At 33.3% G+C, this 22844-nt stretch overlaps 1 protein-coding gene across 1 annotated transcript; it reads left to right on the top strand.

Moving 5' to 3' along the window:
- The first annotated feature begins 5958 nt into the window (after window positions 1-5958).
- Window positions 5959-20502, top strand: LOC128374429 (H-2 class I histocompatibility antigen, Q9 alpha chain-like). Its single transcript, XM_053334694.1, has 8 exons — window positions 5959-6099; window positions 9063-9329; window positions 16783-17061; window positions 17564-17863; window positions 18636-18740; window positions 18920-18937; window positions 19521-19596; window positions 20039-20502. The coding sequence occupies exons 1-7, from the start codon at window positions 6048-6050 to the stop codon at window positions 19568-19570; spliced, it is 1071 nt and encodes a 356-aa protein (XP_053190669.1). The 5' UTR covers window positions 5959-6047; the 3' UTR covers window positions 19571-19596; window positions 20039-20502.
- The last annotated feature ends 2342 nt before the right edge of the window (window positions 20503-22844 follow it).

The raw sequence follows: 22844 nt of genomic DNA, 5'->3' as shown, positions 1-22844 counted from the left end.
TAAAAACTATTATTTGTATTAATTGTTTTTGAAAAGGTAACTTTTGGCTAAACAGTGTGTGAAAGGTAACTATACATGATTTGAAGAATTTTATTTGGTTAAAAAGGTACTTAAAACGTATACTCTGATTGAAAAAGATATTCATTTTGGTAAAAAGGTATTTTGGTGTAACTTAAGAGGATTTAAAGGTATTTTGATACTGAACTTAAAGGTGTAAACTTGAATTTTTGAAGCTTAGAGTAAAGGTTTAAAAAACTTTAAAAAGCCTGATATTTCATTTTGTACATTTTATTTAAAACATTTTGAGTATTTTATATTATTTCATTAAGAGTTACCAATTCTTTTTTCATTTTGTAAATAAATATCCGTAAAAGGATTACTGCATTTAAAGGACAGTTGTTTGGTGTCATTAATCTGGTTGAATAAGAGTCAAGAGATAAATTAAAGGGTAACGCATAACAAACAGTTCAATAACAAACTCAGGCCCTGTCCCATAGTATTAACTACTCTTGATAAATTATTATAAGCTACATGGGACTTGGGTTACAAAGTGAATCAAACCAAACAAAGGAAAAAGAGGCTGAGGTCCCTGCTGCAGGCCCAGGTGAGAGAGAGAGCCACGCCCTAAAGGCAGTCCTTATATATGCTCTGGCCCAGAAAGCCATGAACAGGCAGACGACCTTCCCAGCTCCACCTTTATCTGCAGAAACAGTCAGAGCATGTCAGACCACCACACAGAGGGGGAGGGGTCGTCACAACGAGCATCTGAGGTTAGGAGCTAGAAAATTACACACAGTTGCTATCCAAGCTCACACTGTCAAATTATAAGTTAAAATAATCAAATAGCTTTATGAATAAATGTGTTTGTTCTTGGTTTTCACTGATAAATGAACTGAGAACCTTCTGATCATCAAGTTTATTCTGCATTGTTATGTTTTCTTGCTCTGGCTGTGTTTTATAAATGATGTTTGAATAGAGAAGGTGTCCACGTTCTCTGTTTTTATTTTATAATTTACAAAATATTTAAAACGACAAGCAACATCTCTTCCCAGTAACAGCGTCTCTGTGACTGTGGATAATCTGAAGACCTCACTGTCCTGTCAGCAGGTTTCTCAGAGACTGTTTCTTCAGCAGAAAGTATTTCCAATGAGATTTTCTTTAATTCTGAATATACCACATATAAAACTACATTCACCTCTATTCTACTTAGGGTTGCAAAGGGGTGGAAAGTTTCCGGTAAATTTCCATGGGAAGTTAAGCTGGGGAATTTTGGAAATATTCAAAATTGGAAACTTTCCATGGGAATTAGGGGAATTATGGGAATTTATGGGGATTAAATGGGAATTTATGGGAATTTATGGCAACTGAGGGTAATTTAGTGGAAAGGTATCATCATTTGATTGATTAGTTAGAAAAGTCCACCCCTTCATTAAAAAACATTATTTTAAATTGACGATAAAAAAAAGGTGCACAATGTCGCTTGATGTCCCTGAGCTGTTGAAGTTATATTAAATTATAAAATGATTTATAATTTAATATAAAAAAACAACTAAATGTTATTATTCTTAATGGTTTCACACACAACTCTGAAAAAATACAACAATGTGTCTGTGAAGCTACACATCCCTGAGGGGGATGTGTCCAATGTATCCTGGTGGAGATACAACTCATAAAATCCAAAATATACAAGATGTTTTTAAAACTATTAGTTATTGTTATTTACTTAGGTGCACATGATATAACTAGTAACATCAAAGTTCCACTCCTGTCTGTTAAAGTAATATTTACTGTATAAATTGTGGTTTATTTGGTTTTGACCAGTATAATTTTTTCCACCATAAGGCTAAATATAGCACTTACACATAAAAATATCCCTAAATATATTACCATACAATGTCATCAAAACCACAGGCTCAAAAGTCTGGCTTCAAGTTGTTGTGCTCTGGGCTCAAAAGTGTGGTCTAGGATTGTAGAAATCATCTGTGCATGTGATGGAGGAATGCACAGTGCATGTAGGGGGCGTGGTCTCAGTAGCCCTGCAGTAAACAGTATGCTATGTGAGCATGTGATAGCATAGATATTCAACTGTACTGCATGATATCTGGTTGTTTTAGTCAGGATTATGCTAAAATATTATTTTACACAACTATATTTAAGTTCCCTAATAAGAACATACCTTCAGTTTAGTAAATTCCCGGTTTATTCCCGTTAATTCCCGTTAATTCCCATGGAAAGTTTCCAAGTTTGAAAATTCCCGGAATTTTGCAACCCTAATTATACTAGATGTGGGCAGAAATCTCATGGACAGATATATCAAAACCTGAGCGGATAAAAACTAAAAAAAACTATCCACATGACTAGATGATGCTATGGTAAATGAGAAGATATGATTTTTGTCATTTCGATGAGTCTCTTTTAATTTTGTGCTAATCAGCTTTACCCAGCTTCAAATAAAGACAACTGTTCAACACTTTACTCTGTTCTGTAATCATTAAATCCACTAAAGTGAGGCAGTACGTCACTGAAAATGAACATTCAGATCACTTCTCTAAACAAAAGTAGCAATAAAATGTGATTTTTTTTTTTATTTTTTTTTTTTAAGTTCTGCACTCAAAGCACCAAAGCAATATTAGAAATAGCTCAGATGAACAATTTGAGAATGCTACAATATTCAGTATATTACGGTATTATTCAACTATTATCATAAAATCTTAATCTGCAGAGTAATCAGTAACTATAACTTTTCAAAAAGCCCTCAGAAATGTAGTGGAGTTAAAGTATTATAAAATAAAAAAATGCTTAAATAAACATACAGTATGTGAGTAAATTCTTCATTTTTCACCACTGAGAATATAATTCATTTGATCCACAGCAAAGTATTTCACTTCATTATCAGCTCATTTACGGCCTTTAGTTTTATTTTCATTGTGTTTTTGGTGAATTTTAAGAAAACATATTACATTGCACTGCACATTAAGTCTGCACATTGGTACAATTGAATTTATAATTATTCTTCTTCTTCATAGTTTAAAATATTATGATAGGTTTGTTTTTACAATACTTTACTATATTTTGTCTTCAACACATTTAATATGACATATAATAATGTCCATGATGTCTTCTGGCAGCGTTCAGTACTCAGCATCAGTGGAGCTGCAGGAGAATCAGCTTGATCCTTACAGCTCTGTCATGATACTCATTGTTTTATTTAAGAGTGTATTAATCTACAAGGATAACATGTTTACAGACTCCAGTAAGGGATATGATATTAAAATTAAAAACTGGATTAAAACTTTTATTCAATTAAATTGGATTTTATGGCAACCTAATTTAACCCTCCTGTTGTCCTCAGGTCAAGGAAGGACAGAAGAAAGGAGGAAAAGGGGAAGGAAGTAAGGAGAGAAGGAAAGGAGTTAGGAGGGAGGAAGGAAGGAAGGGAGTAAGGACGAAAAGAGGAAGGAATTTAGGAGAGAAGGAAGGAAGGAAGGAAAGAAGGAAAGGAAGGAAGGATGGAAGGAGGAGGGAGCAAAGAAAGAGGGGAGGAGGGGAAGAAGGAAGGAAAAATTAAAGAAAGGAAGAAAGGAAGGAAGGAAGGAAAAAAGGAACAATCAAAAGAGGTGGGGTCAATTTGACCCGTGAGGACGACATAAGGGTTAAGAAATACATGAGAACATTTGACCTTGTTGAGTAAAAACATGAAACTAATAATTATCGTCATTATTACTTCATGGAGTCAAAGAACTGGAGACGTTTCCTGATACCTGTCGTGTCATCAGTTGCCGGGCAGAACTCAGTGCAACAGGTTTGTCTCGAAGGGGAAAACCAAAACACCGCCCTGAACCCGGATGTGTGCAGCGTGAAGAACTGATCAGAGAAGTCTTTGATAAAACTACACACACAATATTTCTATAATAGATGAAAAATATAAAAATAGTGATTCTAGACTTTATTGTTTATTCATTCCTGTTAAACAGCAGGTTACTAAGCATAGAGGCTTTGACAGTTAATTAAATTACAGAAACAATAAACAGGTTGGAGCTGTGTTCATTTAGTCTCTGTGACAGTCATAAGTATTCAGGCAAAATTAATTTTACTCTAACTACAGTAACACACGAGTAAGAATATAATATGTGTGGATTTACAAAATGTTGGTTTCAGAGAGCAGTGAGGTTGTTTATTGACACTAAATACATTTTAAATGGTTATTTTACTTTAAGTTTCCCTTAACTCAAATAATGTGTTTTTATTATTACTACACTTTTTGTTGTTGTTTGAGCTTTATTGTGCAGAATGATGAATGTTGGGGTTTAATAGTGAGGGGAATAGTTGAAGTAACTAGGCTACCTTAACATGAGAAGGACACTTAACAGGTTTCTTTATCTGCAATTAAGACATTTAGCATTAAGAGTAAACTATTACTATTGATTGAATAAATAGTTAAACAGATTATTTCTTGTATCTAAAACAATATTAGAGTCTCTTAAAGGGACACATGGTTTAGTCATACAGTCTATGGGTTTAGTCCAGTCCTGCAGCAGAGTGAACTAAAACAGTCTGATTCATCACCTTTGTCTTATTTCCAGAATGAAGCTTGTGACAGAAATATAACGCTCTTTAAAACCTCACAGTGAAAGCTTCACACAGTAATTACTGAATGTTGAGAAACACTTCTAATCACCACAGATGTGTGAGATTATTTAGTCAATCAGGTATCTGTGCAGACATGATGATGGATGGATTAAAACTAGAAAAGGGCCTAACAGCCTCCATAAGTACAGGGTTGATATTTATGTTGTGACACTGGATGCATGTGCAGAGTTTGACACATGAAGTTGAAAAAAATTATTATAGAGATATTAATTATTATTAGTAATATTTGTAATGTCTTGAAACATGTGTGGAGCAGATGTTTACTTTCTCCACACATGACCAGAGTCCTGCATTATGCAACAATTTAATAAACTCACCGAAAGTCAGTTGAGGGTTAGGTTTGTTTCCCATCAGCAGCTCAAAGGAAGATATATAAGTGTTTTTCCAGAGGGGGGCGCTGTCACACCTGACATCTCTGTACAGATAAACTCAGGTATCAATCAGCATTGAGTCACAAACACTAATAAACAGCTGACTACATTAATTATATAAAAGATCTAATATTTAGCCTATTGCTCTGTTTGTGTAGACATGAAACAAAGGTGAAGATGTGAGATTTTCAAAATAAAAGTATATTCTATAACGTGTTATGCTTCAAAAAGTAAAAGTGAGGATAGAAACAGAAGATAAATCATGCCAACAGCAAAATGAAAAACAGCATCAGGTGTCCAAACATCAACAGAGGTGTTCAGTTTCTCTTTGGTCGAGCAGTTTTCAGCGTACACAGTTTCACATTAGTTCAGAAGCTTCTAGCTTGTAGGACACAGCTGAGCTGAGCTGATGGTAGTGATGAAGAAACTGCCTCGTCTTCCTCATGTTGGGGTTTTATTTCTTTGGTTGCTGTTTTTCACTCTGAAGTGATGAAGATTTAATCTGTCCTGATGTTTAAAGTGTTTTATACCAAATATTAACTAGAGTTTTGATATTCTGGAGGGAAATATTCACCACACTTAGTCACTGTAACAATAAAACCACATTATTGGTTGTTGATCAGGACTGTTTTCAACCCCAAAACATCCACACAGAACAAAAGAAGAAGAATAACATTATGCATATTATATTACAGGTATTATTATTTGTGTTATAATATGACTTCCATACATAACAAACCCAAAATAAAGCCTGGCATGCCTCTCCATCCTCTATAACAGGGGTTAAAACTAGCAAATGTAACTTTCACTTTCGTTTAATAACCTGTTTAGTTCAGTTTAACCCAGATTTAAGTGACGTTGGTCTCATACTGAATTCTCATTGGCTCATTGGAGGCTGAAGTGAGCTCTGCTGCCAGTCCTACCCTCAGATCAGCAGTGTGGCACACAAGAGGAGCAGTCTGTGTGTGTCTGTGGATAAAGAAGCATATTACTGGAATAGTAAAGTTGTAGATTCTGCAGTTCAGGATGAAGATCTTGGTTTTTCTGGCCCTCCTGGGTCTACACAGCGCAGCAGCAGGTGAGTTAATATTTATATTTTAAGTCAGTTGATGGTAGAAAAATGTTTTATATCTGTAGACATGGTGATACGAATTAAGATTTTGTCTCATAGTGTTGGATGTTTAATTCCCTGACTTCCTTGCAGATTGTAGAAATATTTAAAAAGTCATGAGCTCATTATCTTCAAGTTCACTTTAAATTCATTCAGTTGATTAATGTCTATTTTTTGTAACGTGCTGAACTTTTGCCCAAATGGATTTCCTGTTATATTTCTAATAAAGGGTTATTAAAACGTGTAGTTTTTTCTTTCATTTACTATTTTTAATCTGGCCCATTATTTGATTTTATATTTTATTAGGACTTTTTAGATCGACTCGGTCAGAGCGCGTTATGGACAAAATGGCAGCACAATTACGCAGCTCAAAATAGTCCAACACACTCAGATAAATAAATAAAACCAGAAAAACACGACTAAAATACAACAAAATTCACTTTAAACTACACTTTAGCATAGTTACAATTATTTAAGTTGTCCATGACGTCATGTTTTCTATTAAATTTTGTCCCAAACAAACAACAATAATTAAAATCACATCCTCAGTCAGTGTGTAACTATTAATTAGTGATATTAGTCATTACTTATTATTGTAGAAATTATATAAATATGTTAACAAACACTTTTCAGTCTTAAAGACGTCACTACATTTAAACTGAAGTGTGTATAATTAACATCTACAGACTGCTGAAGGTTTTTATTAGTAACCAACATGAGTCAGCAGATGGCGCTGTTTTCATAGATATTGATGCTGAAGACAACTTCCTGCTCTGATGGCACAATATTTAATATCATTCACTAATGATTGTAAACTAAATGACTGACATCCATCATTTATTTTGTTTAATCACTCAAATATAAACTTGACAATTAACAAAGTATATTATGTCTGAATCTGTAATTTAGTGTCAAATATTTGTTAAAGTGATTTTTAAAGCAAGAATCTAAATATTTATGGTGCGCAGGTGGTTGAGTGGTTAGAGCGCATGCCATATACGCAGCCGATCCCGGTTCGAATCCTGATCGGAGGTCCTTTGCTGCATGTCACACCCCCCCTCTCACTCCCATGTTGCCTGTCGGTCTACTGTTAAATAAAGGTGTCTATGCCAACAAAATCTTTAAAGAAAAAAAAAAAGAATCTAAATATTTATTGTTTTTCATAGTTGTATGACACTAAACTGAACTTTTTAAAAAAGTTGTTTTTACTTTGATTTGGACAAAAAACATTTGAAAATGTTGCTGTGGGATCTGAGAACTTGAAATGGACATTTTCACTATTTAATAACATTTTATGAAACAAATAATCCTTTAATTATAAAACAGATTACTAGATTATCTGATAATTAAGATAATTGTTAGCTGCAGTTATATTTAGATCATATTAATCATTTATTCAGGCATTAGAGCGACTAATAATTAATAGATTTATTCCTTTGAGATTTATGAGATATTTTTAGTTTGTTTTTTTCAAGTTCAGTTTAATAGTTTTACATCACAGAAATATGATCTACATGTATTCAGACATCAGAGGTGAAGGTTTAAGTTACTTTATTGTCTCTGATGTGATAAAATTGTCTTGGATTAAAGGAACTGGTGCATCAAACCAGATGTTACAATAAATACACATTAAATAGGAAAATGTGCAAACATGAGTCTGAGATAAAAAAAATCATTCACAGTGTTAAAACTGACAAAGATTTGAAGGCAAACTTCTCAGAACAAACACATCTTAGTATAAATGACAGCAGAGCATCATGAAACAGAAAAAATCTGATTGTTCGAACTTACAGATGCGTAAAAAGTTTATTCTGTTTTAAAAACTCTGGAATAAACTTTTAATGATTAGTTCATGTTGGATTTTAGAGTTAATAAAAATCTGCTTTTAATCCAGTATGATACTAATAGAGTCACCACAGAATGAGAGTAAAAATAATCAAAAGAACTTTATTAAATATAAAGCTTTCTGTGATTTTACAAATATTTGTTATCAAAGAGTTTGGAAGTGAAACTTAAATATAATTCTTCAGTTTATTCAAATCAAGATATGACAGTGCCATACACAAGAGACAGGGTCTGACTTTTTGTCTTTTTTAAAAATTATTTTATTGCAGGTTTTTACATTTTAAGTTATCAGTTTTATTACTTGTTGCATTTGTCCAGTTGCATTATAACCAAAGGAGAAAAATAAAAAAATAAATATACTCAAATGTTTTAAATCTTCAAAATTGCTGATAACAGAAAAAATAATAATTATTAAATAATCATGGACAATTAGAAAAGCAAAAGATAAAAGCTGAATAACTTATTTCTAAACTGCATCAGCAAGTTGTCATTGTTCACAGTTTACAGTATCAGCTAAAAAACATAATAGACATAATATAATATTATCAATACAAAATGTTTTAATTAGCAGAATATAGAAAATAAAATTATAATCACATACAGCGTAAATCAGTCCCTGCAGGAAAATGTGATATTTTGATTGCAATAATCAACACAAAGTCAAGAAATCTGCAATATATTCAATAATTTGCTATTTTGCTACAATATTGCAACTTTTCCACATGAAATGGCCAAAATCAATTTAAGAAGATTAAAAGATAATTATAATACATCCATGAAATCAACAGACTTGATTTGGACTAATTGTCACATTTTATCTCATCACAGTTCACAGGAAGTGATTAAATATGACTCTTCATTGGTAGTTGATTAAAAATGATGCATCCTGAAGAATAAACGTCTCCACTAACTGGAAACTAAACTGGAGTTTAATTCACACTGAAAATAAATCCAGCAGGAGAAAAAGAAAACAAAAATACATCTGTCAATGAAAGTCAGACATGTGAATGATGATTTGATGTAAAAGTTATTTATAAAACTGTAATTCAGAAAACTAAAATGATGACATGAACTTTTTCTTACAGTGACTCACTCTCTGAAGTATTTCTACACTGCGTCCTCTCAAGTCCCAAACTTCCCAGAGTTTGTGGTTGTCGGGATGGTTGATGATGGTCAGATGATTCACTACGACAGCAACACCATGAAAGCAGTAGCCAAAAGGGACTGGATGAACACATTTTCAGCAGATAATCCACAGTACTTGGCAGGTCAAACTGACATTTTTGTGGGTTCCCAGCAGTGGTTCAAAGGCAACATTGAAATTGCAAAGCAGCGCTTCAACCAAACTGGAGGTTTGTTTATGTTTCACTGTTTACTGATAAAATGTTGTTTATGCTTTAATCGTTACCATCATCAACACACACACACAAAATTGCTTTAAATTTGAATTACATTTTTTTAATAATCAGATAATCATTTTAAGTGTTTTTTTAATCATTCCAGTTTCTCAAATATGATAATTTGGTGCTTTTATTTGTTTTTATATCATTAAAAATGAAATATTTTACAACTTTGATCAGACAAAACAATTAATCTAAAGATTTCACATTCAATAATGAAAAAGAATAATTAGTTTCAGCCTTAAATATTTAGTATAAATACAGATTAGATTAGATTAGATTAACTTTACTTGACTGCAGTGTGTCTGCCTTAATAAACATACATAGTGATAAAACGATAAATCAGTTAATCAATTATCAGATTAACAGAACATTAATTTTGGTAATCAGATAATCAATTAGTCTTTTTATAATATTTTTATAATTCTTATAAATAAGTTTATCAAATATGAGAATTTGATGCTTTTAACTGTTTTATATAATTAAAAATTAAATCGTTTTCAGCATTGATCAGAAAAAACAATCTGATGATGTCTCTTTAGACTTTATTCACATTTTTTAAAGTACATTTTTAATCTAATAATAAAAAAACAATAAATAAATGAATTGATAATGAGAAGAATCATTATTTACAGCTCTAAATATGTGAATGTATAGATTAGATTAATTTAACTTGACTGCAATGTGTCTGTGTCATAGACTGTAAATTAAAAAGATGAACAACATGACAGCTCATTAAAAGTGAAGCTGAAACATGTGTAGCGCCCCCTGGTGGCTGGTTGCAGTGCAGCTCATAAATCCTGCCCCCTCCATGTTAGCGGATGAGACATGAGCCAAACTAAAAAATCAAACTGCTCCTTTAATTAATTTACCCCAAAGATATTTTCTGTACTTTTAGGAAGTTCTTATCACGCTGATGTTTGTTCAACTGCTCATTTTTCTGATAAGTTTGTTTTTAATTAGTTATTTGATTATATATTAAAAAAAGAGGGTGTGACATCATGATTGACAGCTGTGATTGACAGCTCTCAAACCTCCGTCAGACGAGCTGAGTGACCGCAGCAGTTTCTGATAAAAGACGCTAAATGTAGGTTTTCATCTGTGATTCATACCGGCTGGTGTTGGAGGGAGAGTAGCGTCACTTTAAGGATTAGCAGGAGGAGGAGAAGGAGCAGTGAGACCGTGAGGAGTTTTAATGAGATTAATGAGACTGCAGACGAGAGATCAGCGGCAACGTTAAAGTGAGTGAAGCTACGAGGTTAAAACTGTGTCTGAATATCTGAATACAATCTCCCAAGAATCAAAACAAAGTTAAAAATAAACTGAAAGCTAAAAAATAAAAAAAACCTCAAATACAAAACTTTAGATAAAACTATAGAAGAGTGAAACATCACAATATTCTCCACTTTTCTCTCACTGATCAGGATTTCTCTTTAGTCGACACTTTTTGCTGCTTAAATTTTTCAGTTTTGTTGTTGAACTTTTTAAATTTTTTTTTTTTCAGTTGAGAGTTTTTCAGTTTCAGAGGTCTGGAAGTGTAACAAGTAGTCCGACCAGTAGTGGACCGTTGGGTCTTTAACTGGGCTTTCAATGGTGACCTCGCTACACACACACACACACACACACACACACACACACACGTCTCCAGTAACTGATTTCCTCAACCTCCACTAAAATCAAACCCATGAGGAAACTACGTCAATAAATCCACATAAAAATAAACCCATGACAAAAAATAACCTTCCAACTCCTCAAATCACATCTCGACATCCTGAAACTACGCAGACTTCAGTTTGTCTCTCTGGGCCACCGTAGCCGTCTCTGGACCGTAACAGCCTCCTAGTTTTTATAAGCACTTCATTAAAGAACCAAGAGAGCAGCCTCCTAATATCAACTTACAACACAACAACATTACATACGTTAAACATTACAACTATAAAGGAAATATTTTAAAGATATAAATTAGACCATATATTTATATTTATATTTATATCACATAGCAGCAGATTCAAACATCAACAACAGTCTTACATAATATAACCAGACTCAGCATCACTAGTAGATTAAATCCATCTGTCTGTGCTGCAGAGTAAACACAGACAGAAAACTCTTTATTTGTTTCTGGACTTGCCGTCAGCCAGCCGCAGGTCATAGTTTCCCTCCGTAAAGTTCCTCATGAAGTCCTTCTAGCTCAGGTTTGGGCCTCGCTTTCAGAGATTTATGTATTTTATTCTGAAAACTTTGCCTTGAAAATAGATTTTGAAGTAAATCAGCCACAAATTCAGCGTCCCCATTAGCAGCCATTATTTTCAGTATCCAGCAGAAATGCAGCTTGTTGCTATAGTAACAACCAGCCGCCCCAGGCACGAACAAATTCCGGAACTTTTTTTAACATAAAACTTTATTTAACAAAACATACAAATAAAGTCAGAATTGAACTGAGTATCAATGATATATATGTTCATACAAATATAAATATATAATAAAATATATGCACATAAATATATATAACTAAATAAACAAATAGACAAGGGATGAAAATAAAACAGAAACAAAAATACATTATTACAATTACAATAAATTATACAACAGTTTACACAGAAAAGGGCTAAGTTATAGTTTCAAGGCAGTTCAACAAATATATTTTATAATGTTAATAATATAAATCTGTTACTTTACTTATTAACAAATACCAAAACTTAGGCCTATTAGTTGATAATGATGACATCACCTCGGGGGTTTCCCAATCACCTCAAATCAAATTTAGATTGGTTGATTTTGTTGTCGCTCCATATTTATGAAGAACGTTTTCTTATGAGCAGAGCCTGTAACCAAGGAGACAGCAGCCCTGAGACGGAAACAGCTGTATTAACCCTTACAGACTGTTAGGGTTCAATTTGACCCATTTATACATTCGAGAGCTGTAAAAACACCATATACACATTTATTATAGCTGGACTTCTTCTAATATGACCCATAGTTTACAAAATTATAATAAAATGCAGCTAAAAAAAAAAAAGATAAATTGTGCAGATTTTGTGACATTTTATATGAAAATGTTAAATCAGCACTTAAACATGTTGTATTCATCATTTTCTATCAAATGTTCTCACAGAACATAAAATAGTGATTATTAAAGTCTTTTATTTCATTTAATCAATCAAACAGAAAGATTAATCAAACATTTATTAATGACTGATGGGAATTTATAACTGAATTGTTGTAGAGACTAATTATGAGTCAGAATATGAACAGCATGTAAAGGGTTAAGAAGCAGACAGCTCCTAATAGTTTATTGTTGTGACAATAAATTGAACTAAAAATTATTTTTAAACATTAAATAAATAATTTAGACTAATTATAAAATATTCTAACAATAATATTATAACAAATAATTTATATTTTATCAACTAAAAATGACACTTCTCTACACTGTAACAAATTACTGTAAAAATACAGTGAATTTCATACAGTAATGTACCGTTTTCATGAATACAGTTAAATACTGTTAATGTTGATGCCTTTATGCAAAAAAATACTAACGGTAAGCTACTGTGTCATTTTACGGTATAATACAGTATTTTTTGTTTAAGTCCGCCTACAACTTGTGAGCAACATGCTGCCTCAGGTCACACACCTCATTTAGCACACAGTCAACTTAGAAAATCATACAATGGGCAAAAACATATTTAAGAAAGATGGAAGAAACAGGAAGAATTTAAGAACGTGATTTTCGACTTGACTCTGACCCAGCCAGCTCTGCACTGGACCGAGAAGATTACCACCTTCTGCTCTCCGTCTTGTAATCCACCCTGCTCCGGTGCTTTACTAAACAAGGTAATTGCATTTTATCAAATTCAGCATTTTGTCTCAAGTTTAATTTTCATTTCTTTGGTTGCCTTTTCCCCCAAAAGATTAACATTAGTCAAAATCACCGCTTGGCATTAGCTACTTTGTGAACCGCATGTTGCATGCTAATGTTAGCTAGCATATCCATGGGACTGCATTAATGATCAGATCAGCAGACTAAATCAAGTTAATGTTAACTAGCTTGGTCAAATGTTGCGTCTAATCAAATATGTGAAGTAGTCTCTACTTTACCATTTGTTGTGTTGTGGGGTTATTTCATGTAAAAATGTTTGTGGGATGAGTCATACTAAGGAGGGGAAATTTGCTTGTGATGTAAGCTTAATTTCATTATTAATTTGGATGCATTGTCCATGTTTTACAGATACCTGCTCCTGCAGCCAGTGTTACTGTCATTGAACCTCCCAGCTCGTCCACACCTGTTACTGCTTGGTAAGTGTCACATAAGCAAGGCTTAGAGTATAACGTCAATCTGTCTGTCTAATAAACTTATGTTTTGTTGTGGTATCTTGTAGATGTAGTTCTTTCATCAATGTTGTTTTTGTGGAAATAAATGATACTTCATGTAATAGAGTAAAAAAAGGAAGATATAGTCTTCGAGTGTTCAAAATGTCATCAAGTGTGCTGAAGTAAATTGTAGTATTTTAAAATACCTGGATAGGGCCCTGATGACCATACTTGATACTGTTTTGTGACATTAACTATCATTTTTGTCTGCATCAGTTGCTAGTGATGAAGCCACAGTTGGACACTGGATGATCAGCATTGAAAGTCATGTCATCTGTGAAGACATCCAACCAAGCTTCATCACAGGGCTGTACTGTTCAACTTCAACACCAAGACACGCTGCAAAGACACTGGAGTTCATTCAAAGGTCAGCCTGGAATGTATTGATCAACAAAGGCCAACTAGGGGAAGCTGATGTCCAAGACAATGGAGAAGCCGGTCAAAAAAAAAAAGACAGCAAATATGAAGTGGCCACCCGTCTAAAAAACTCATGGACTTTGAGTGGGGCTTTGTTTAGCCCACAAGAGACACACAGGACCTCACTCTCAACCACTGCAACCAGATGTTCATGTTGTCATTTTAAGGTAATAAGTCTCAGAATTGAGTTCTGTTCACTTCAGTGTATTTCAGTTATGCAGTTCCAGGTTTGTTCTTTCATTTGCGTTCTATTGCACATGATCATAACTAATGAAAGATGGATACTGAAGGCAGGTTACATTACGTTTGGTAAGCAAGTTGTATACAGTTTGTTGAGAACCTGAACATGATAATTGTTGTTATGCAATGTATTGTAACGAACTGGACATGTTACTGTTTTGTGTTTTATAAATTTGAGAGTTTAAGCCAGATTCTGTTCTGTTCAGTTAAAGTACTGGTTTTTCCGAGTGTCTGTGAACGCGTCTTGAGAGTGAGACTTGCAGCTAGCGTACAGGTGTGTTTGTTATTAGCCTCTGCATAAGAAGACGGTAGCACGTGTGCGGCTTAATTACATTGAGTTTAACAGTTACTAAATGTGTTTACCACTGCACTGATTTCAATAAATGCTTAGTGTTGTAAGGTTATCTCTTGTCTGAGCCATTTCTATTTTCAGGGGTTTTATTTTGAAATGTAAAATTTAAACAGTGTTACACCGTAAAGATCACATTACGGTACAGGAACAGTTTTAATAAATATTACAGTAATAAACTGTTTAAGGAGATTACAGTAGCAACTGTAAAATAACAGTATTATACTGTAAAGCTGAAATTCTATACAGTACATTACCGTAATATTTTTAACAGTAATTAACTGTTTTTTAGATTACAGTAAGGATACTGTAAAATAACAGTACATTGCTGGCGTCTATAGCTGCCAGTAATTTACTGTTATTTTACAGTAATTTTTTTTACAGTGTATAATGACAGAGAAGGCTCTGAACACCTGAACACATCGCTCTTTATGTCAGAACTGAAACTGAAACATTAAGCAGCAAAACTGACAAAAAGTGACCACAAACGTTTAATTGTACGTTTTGATTTTGAGGTGATTTTTTAGTTTGATGTTTTAGAGATTTTGTTCAATTATTATGACACAGATTTAATGCCATAGGAACGTATACCTTCATTTATCATAAATTACTGTCTAAAAATATGCCTACTAAATATGTCTGAACTCAGTACGTTGCCTTGTTACCATCAGACATGAACCAGCATTTTTAACATGTTTGTTTTTATGTAAGTTTATTTATTTGTACAGCACTTTTCATACGGTAGTTGTAACTCAAGGTGCTGTATTCATAAGAAATACATTAAAAATACTTAAAATACTCTTTTTAAAAACAGAATGTTGAGATACATTAAAAATGAGAGAATAAAATTCAGAGAAAAAAAAGTGTAATAAACATACATATATAGATGTTATAGAGGAAGTTAATTAAAGTCTGCATAATTAAGTTTTTAATTGACTTATAAAAGTGTTCACTGACGTCGCCTCTTTCATTTCTGCTGGTTTTCCAGATTTTGGGTTTAGACTAAAAGCTGCTGCTGTAAGAAGGGTTGAGTTAAGATTCATATTAATTTATATTAATATGTTTTATATATTATTTCACCTACAACTGGAAAATAGTTTTAATGCAGTAACCATCAAGTTAATTGTTAAGTGTAAATGATCGTAATACAGTGTGTTTCATGTGTGTATAGTTTGTATTCATAAATATAATCATTATATTACTTTTATTTTATTAACCATGAACACACTCAGCCTCTGATTGGCTCTGATATTCTTACCCGAACCTGAAGCAACGAAGGCAACGAGGAGCCAATCAGAGGCAGCGTAGGGCGGGATTAGGTGGCAGCCATTTTGGATATTTTGATTTCACTTTTGTACAGCAGCAGGAAGTGGAGACGTGTCGTCCATCTTTATATACAGTCTGTGGTCTGTGCCTTAATAAACATGCATAGTGATGAAATGACTAGTCAGTTAATCAGTTAGTAGATTAACAGAAAAATCATTTAAAGTCTTTTTTTTATCATTTTCTGGTTCCAGTTTGTAAAATATGATAATTTGATGCTTTTATCTGTTTTATATTATTAATAATTAAATACTTTTCAGTGTTGATCAGACAAAAAGATCAACATGAATATTTCACTTTAGACTCTGTGAACTTGTTTTTAGCATCTTTCACTATTTTCTGACATTTTGTAAAGTTAATGTTTAAAAGATTAATCAAAAAAATCAATAGCTGAACTGATAGTAAATAAGAATCATTAGTTGAAGCTTTGAATATACAGTAGAAGTTCAGATTATGATAATGTTGAGTCCAGGATCAGGTTCAATTCTCTGTCTCTCTCTGAGTCGTCCACACTGTCCAGATGATGATTGGCCGGGAGTGGTTTCCATCCAGCCAATAACAGCAGGAGGTGTAGATGTTGTGTTTTGGTGTGTGTGGATCAGTGTGTCTCTGTGGTGAAGATGTGATATCAGCTGATGACAGCTGACTGTGCTGAGATCTCACTCTGGTTTACTGCAGTCTGTGTCTCTGTCTCTCTCTCAGGTGTCCATGTTTTCCAGTGGATGTACGGCTGTGAATGGGACGATGTGACTCAAGATGCTAGTGGATTCATGCAGTATGGTTATGATGGAGAAGACTTCATAGTGTTTGACCTGAAGACTCTGACATGGATCGCTCCAAAACAACAGGCTGTCGTCACCAAACAGAAATGGGATGAAAGCAAAGCTCAGTCAGCCAGATACAAGAACTACATCACCCAGGAGTGTGTTGACTGGCTGAAGAAGTATTTGGACTACGGGAGGAGCTCTCTGATGAGAACAGGTAGAATCACATGACCTGATGTAGTTTCATGAACACAACAATGTTAATATGCTTCCTCTGTTTCTAACTTACAGTAACATTACAATAAATATGAACCAACACACCGAGACCTGCTGAGTCTCAGTTTACACACATTTCTCTTTCATTTTCTCTCTCACCTCTCTTCATCTCTCTGCCTCCCTCCTCCTTTAACCCATTTTTGCTCTATCACTCTTTCACACATTTATCGTCACTCTTTTTTTGCATTTTTCTGTCTCACTCTCTCTATATATCACACTTTCTATCACTGTCCTCCTCCTCTCTTTCTCATCTACTCTCTCTCTCCTAATCTCTCTTCATCTGTCTTTCTACTCCTCTAAGCCTCCCTTCTTTTCTCTACCACTCTTCATATACGTACATATTTATTGCTAATGCATTTAAATACATTACACCAAACAATAATAATAATATACTGTAAACAATAATAAAGAAAATATAAATTGTTTTCATTTTTACTCTCCAGAGCGTCCCTCCACACATTCTCTCCTCCAGAAGACTCCCTCCTCTCCAGTCAGCTGCTTCGCTACAGGTTTCTACCCTAACAGAGCCGAGATGTACTGGAGGAAAGACGGACATCAGATTCATGAGGACGTGGAACGTGGAGAGATCCTCCCCAACCATGATGGATCCTTCCAGATGAGTGTTGAGCTGGATGTTTCAAAAGTCGCACCTGAAGACTGGGGGAAGTATGAATGTGTGTTTCAGCTCTCAGGTGTGAAGGACGACATCACCATCAAACTGGATGTGATCAGATCTAAAGGAGGTAAGACTGGAATCAGAAGTGATGGAGGTGTGAAACTCATTTAGTTTAGTTTCAACTGATTTATATTGTGTGAATTTGTGACGTATGGTGTTGTGTGTCTCCTTTAGTGGTTTCAGTTTTTATGTTTTTTAAGTCATCTAGATTTATTTATTTGAACCAAAAGAAAAAAATCTCTTTTATTTTTACAAATGATCAGATCAAATTAATCCTTCTTTAAAATATGTTTTTGTTTTTTTTAACCAATTCTGTTTATTTTCTCCTCTGGTTGTTAATATGGCCAGACTAACTGATCGTTCAGACATTAATGCAACCAGATATTTCCACATGTCAGAGCATCAAGCCTCCTCTAACATCTACTTCTTTATTTCTGTTTTCCCCTCACACAAGTGCTCTACAGCAGTAGAAGGCAACGTTATTTATTAGATATTTACACAAGTTTCAATTTAGCCTGTCAAAGTATAATTATGATCAACACTGTAACACAGTTTTCATCAGGTCAGTATTGTAATATAAATACTAAAATTCAAACAGTAATGTTTTACACGTCTGTGTTTCTGTTCAAACTAATGAGATTACTGTAAAACTTTGTGGTTTTAACTCCCAACACTGATTGTTCACTAAAACACACTCAGCATCAACATGTTTGTCTTCTTCTTGTGACTTCCTTTTGAAAACTTAAATGACTAAAGTTGTGTTCATAAATAAAATCTGATCCATTAAGTGATGAAAGAGTGAGGCAAACTAAGATTAATGTTCTGTTTTGGTTCTTCAGGTTTCCCTCTTGTTGTTATCGGAGTTGTTGTTGGTGTTATACTGCTGCTCCTGGTAGTCGGCATCGCTGGATATTTCCTCTGGAAGAACAAGAAGGGAAAGGAAGGTGAGAGACAAAAGATGATTACTTCACAGATGTATTTAATAATGTCTGTGCTATTGATTTAGTGTTAATGTTGTTATAACATCATATATTTTACGTTTAAGTGTAAATATTTGATAGTTCTTTTTGTGTTCTTTCATAAACTCTCAATAAATAACTTTGTGATGTTTTCTGTATTTCAGGGTTCAAACCTGCAAGCAGTAAGTATTTTAAATATTAAATGTTTGATAGTTTTATCTGGTTTGTCTGTTAATATTTGTATTGTTACTTGACAACATTATCAGACTGAAAGCCAGAGATTCAAAAATGTTTAAATAGCAAAGGTCAAAAGCACAGGAAGTCAGTCAGCAGAGCACAGATATCACACGGCGAGGCAGAAGCAAACAGCCAGAGAATCAGAAAACTTACTTTTGACAAGATGATCTTCGGGGTTAGAGCCATAATAATAATAATAATAATAATGATTAGATAATAGAGGATGGGATCATGTTTCTTTGGATTACACACTCTTCTTTCTTTGGAAACAGGTGTTAAATATATTCTGTCATTTTTGAATATGAACTGAAATTATTTGTCTCTACTTTGCTTTTTTTTGTCAAAACTTGTTTTTTTAGCATAGTTTTTAGTTTTAGCTTAGTTTTTTCCACCTGTCTGGCCATTTGTAATCTGCATTTTGCATATTGTACAGAGTAACATTTCCTGTATGGAGTGTGAGTTGTTGTAAAAGACAGTGGTAGTTCAGTGAAGGATAAGTGGACTAACAGTCTGTTTCTGACTTTACAGCTTCGGACAGCGGCTCTGACAACTCTCTGCCACTGAATCAAAAAGCCTGAATAACAAACACACCAACCTGCACACAGTGAGTTACTTTATGTGGGATATGAACTGTTTACAGCTCCAGTTAAACAAAGTTATCTCAAACTATCTATTACTACTAATACTACTATTGGATTTTCTTTTTCTTCTTTTATCTATTACAAAAAAAATCTGTGAAAGTTTGTAGTTGTAAACAAGTTATTCTTTTTTTTATTTTAAATTGGGTCTTGATCAACAAATATTAATCTGTTTTAATTTAAAAATCTTTGGGGAAAATAATTTTATAAAATGCAGATAAATGAGGTAAAAAGAAGTGATGGTAGTTAAAAATTATTGTATGTAAATACTTCAGTGATTCAATCATTTACATTTTGGGTCTGTATGAATCTTCGATAATCATTTGCAAGGACAGATGTGTGGTTTTGTTAAAGTTTATGTGAAGAACTTTATTTGCTATTTCATGTCATTTCTTTCTGTCTCTTTAGGTTTACGGATGAATCGTGCACTGGAACAAACATAGATCCCAAATTCTCCAGTTCATCTGTAAAACTGAATGAATTAGTTTTAATCATTCATGATATCAATTTAGAATTAGAGTTGAAGAGTTAAAATCTGGTCAATCTTTGTGATTACTAAAATTGTATTACAACTTAAAATACCAATTTAAAAGACATATTTGTCCTAAAAATATGGCAAACATTTTAGAGAGATTATCAAACTTAAAATCTGATGTTAAATTATTTTGATCATGCATTTTGAAATAAACAAAACAACCTTTCGCTCACAAAATGAATTCTTCACTGATGGTAAAAACAATCAGATTTTTATTTGGAGAGACGTAAAGCCAGACGTGTCAGAAAACCAAAGCATCACATCGCTCCTCATATATACACATAAATAAATAATACACAATATGCATAGTTCATCTGGTGGTGGGTTTTACCTGGTAAAATCAGCATACATGCACACACACGCACTCTCTCTCTCTCTCTCACACACACGGGTTGGGCAGTAAAATGTGTGTACTTAATGGTAAAGTTGATAAACCTGGATTTTAACTGCAATCAGTTGGATGAAGTATCCTTATATCCCTGGTATTTATATTAATTGATAGGATTAGACAAAGTCCTATCTGATTATTATATCTATAATCTGTTGATTGATTACATTTGCAGAACAATGTACTGTATATGTATATGTATATCTCTAAAGTGATTAAATATACAGTGATAGAAGATTTTCATATTGCCCACCCCAATCAACATTATTGTCCAGTTGTATAAATACTTTCGCTTGTTTATTTCCTTAAAATTGATTAGTTAAAAGTTAGAGAATAAGATTGGATTAATTAGTAATAATTTATATGTTTGATGTTTTTTATTAACCAGAGTTGTTTTTCACATGTCTCTGTATCAGTTTTTTCCTTATTGTTATATTTTAATTTTAGTTTGGTTAGTAAAAGGGTTATAGGTTATAGCTTTCTTTGCTGAGTTTCAGTAAACATGTAAGATGTTAAATAATAATCAAAAATCACTTAATATGTTGGATTACAGAAATAAATGTCAAATTCTGCTGCACTGCTGTTTGATTGCTTTTGTATTTTGCTTTTCAATAAATTCCCCCAAATTCCCAAATTCTGGCTTCTTAATATATGAAGTGTATTCTTGCTCATCTGTGACTTCAGTTACAGTAAAATGAATATTGCCTGATTATTCAGTATAATAAGAGATTAAATGAACATGACTTCCTGGTTATTGTTCCAGTCATATAAACTTAGTGCTATTTAACAGGATATAAATAGAAGAAAAAATACATTAGGGTGCACAATTGTTAATTTGCTTTTGAAGGTTGTGTGTTAAATTTTTATTTTTCTAATCTTAAAGCTTGTCAGCTCCCAGATTACAGTCGTTCACACTGCACACACACATCCGGGTTCAGGTCTTTGTGTTGGTTTTCCCCTGAGAAACCTGTTGCTCTGAGTTCTGCCCGGCAACCAATCACACTACAAGTCTGGAAATTTCTGTAGTTCTTTGCTCCCGCCAAGTAATGAATATGTGATAATGAGGTGCAAAACCGCAACATTTACAGAAAACACAGTTCAGGCCAGGGGGAAAAAAGTAAAATGTGTTTTCTGATTTGTTGTGTTTTGTCCAATTTTATTTTTTAACCTTATATTTACTTGTTTGTTCATTATGACCAAAACAATGGAAACAACCTGTGAGGCTGAACACTGCCTAGCAACAGGTGACATCATTACAGTACCTGACATCACATTGTAGTACAGTGCAGTACGTTTTCTGTGTGACAACCAATATTTTAAACTATAAAATACACAATAATGGATCCAAAAACACTATTTATCCACAATTATATAACCCAGTTTCAAAAATAATATGAACTTCATGGAAATACTGATAAGATACAGTAATGTCAGCAGGGATATAATGACTTGAAAAATCTCACCTGACAAGTTTATTTATTGTCTCACTTCACCTGACACAGTGATTATAAAACCAAAAATGTCTTTATGAGTGACACACCTAAAAAAATTCCCACCGTAGCTCAGTATAGAAACACAACAGTTTCAAATCATGTTGAAAATGTGACGATATTATTATGTTAAATGATTGTGTGGTCGATACTTATCACAGGTAAGAAAGGACAGGAACATTAAGTATATTTTACATTTGGCAGATGAAGAATAAAACATACAAGTTAGATATGTTTAATATGTAAAATATTTTTGGAAATGTTTTGATTTGTCCAAACAATTAATTATATTCTCACTGGTGGAACCACTTCAGTACATTTCCTCATGTATGATCTTGTACTTTTGAGCAGTGTTGCTTTATATTTCTACTCCACTACATTTCAGAGGGAAATATATATTATATTTATGTCAGCAGTTATAGTTACTAGTAGATTTAGCATACAACATATATGATCAGTTCGTAAAATATTTTAACTATTTTATACCTGACAGTATAAAGTAGTTAAAACCAGATACATTAAACTGCTGCGTTCACAGTAACACTATGAAAGAAGATATTCTGCCAGCCTTGACTACTTTTTAAACATTTTTTTGCCTTAATTACTACAGCAAGAGACTACAAGACTTTTACTTATGTAAATTTACATTTTAGTATACTTTTACTTCAATCATGAATCTGCTTCTTCCACCACTGCATACTCCTCTGATTACCAGTAACATGCTGCCTCACTCTATATATTCTACCTGACACTTTATATCACTATCAGTTCATTAAACATTACAGGACAGAGCAGTTAGTT

This window comes from Scomber japonicus, chromosome 15, assembly GCF_027409825.1.
Source record: "Scomber japonicus isolate fScoJap1 chromosome 15, fScoJap1.pri, whole genome shotgun sequence".
Taxonomy (NCBI): Eukaryota; Metazoa; Chordata; class Actinopteri; order Scombriformes; family Scombridae; genus Scomber; species Scomber japonicus.
Note: the sequence above shows the minus strand (reverse complement) of the source record. Positions and strands in the feature narration are given on the sequence as shown.

Bases quoted from the DNA above. Each gene is read 5' to 3' on its own strand.
- LOC128374429 (XM_053334694.1), top strand. From the start codon at position 6,048: ATGAAGATCTTGGTTTTTCTGGCCCTCCTGGGTCTACACAGCGCAGCA. The intron at 9,330-16,782 runs GTTTGTTTATGT...TCTCTCTCTCAG, and splicing joins GCGCTTCAACCAAACTGGAG to GTGTCCATGTTTTCCAGTGG. The intron at 17,062-17,563 runs GTAGAATCACAT...TTTACTCTCCAG, and splicing joins GAGCTCTCTGATGAGAACAG to AGCGTCCCTCCACACATTCT.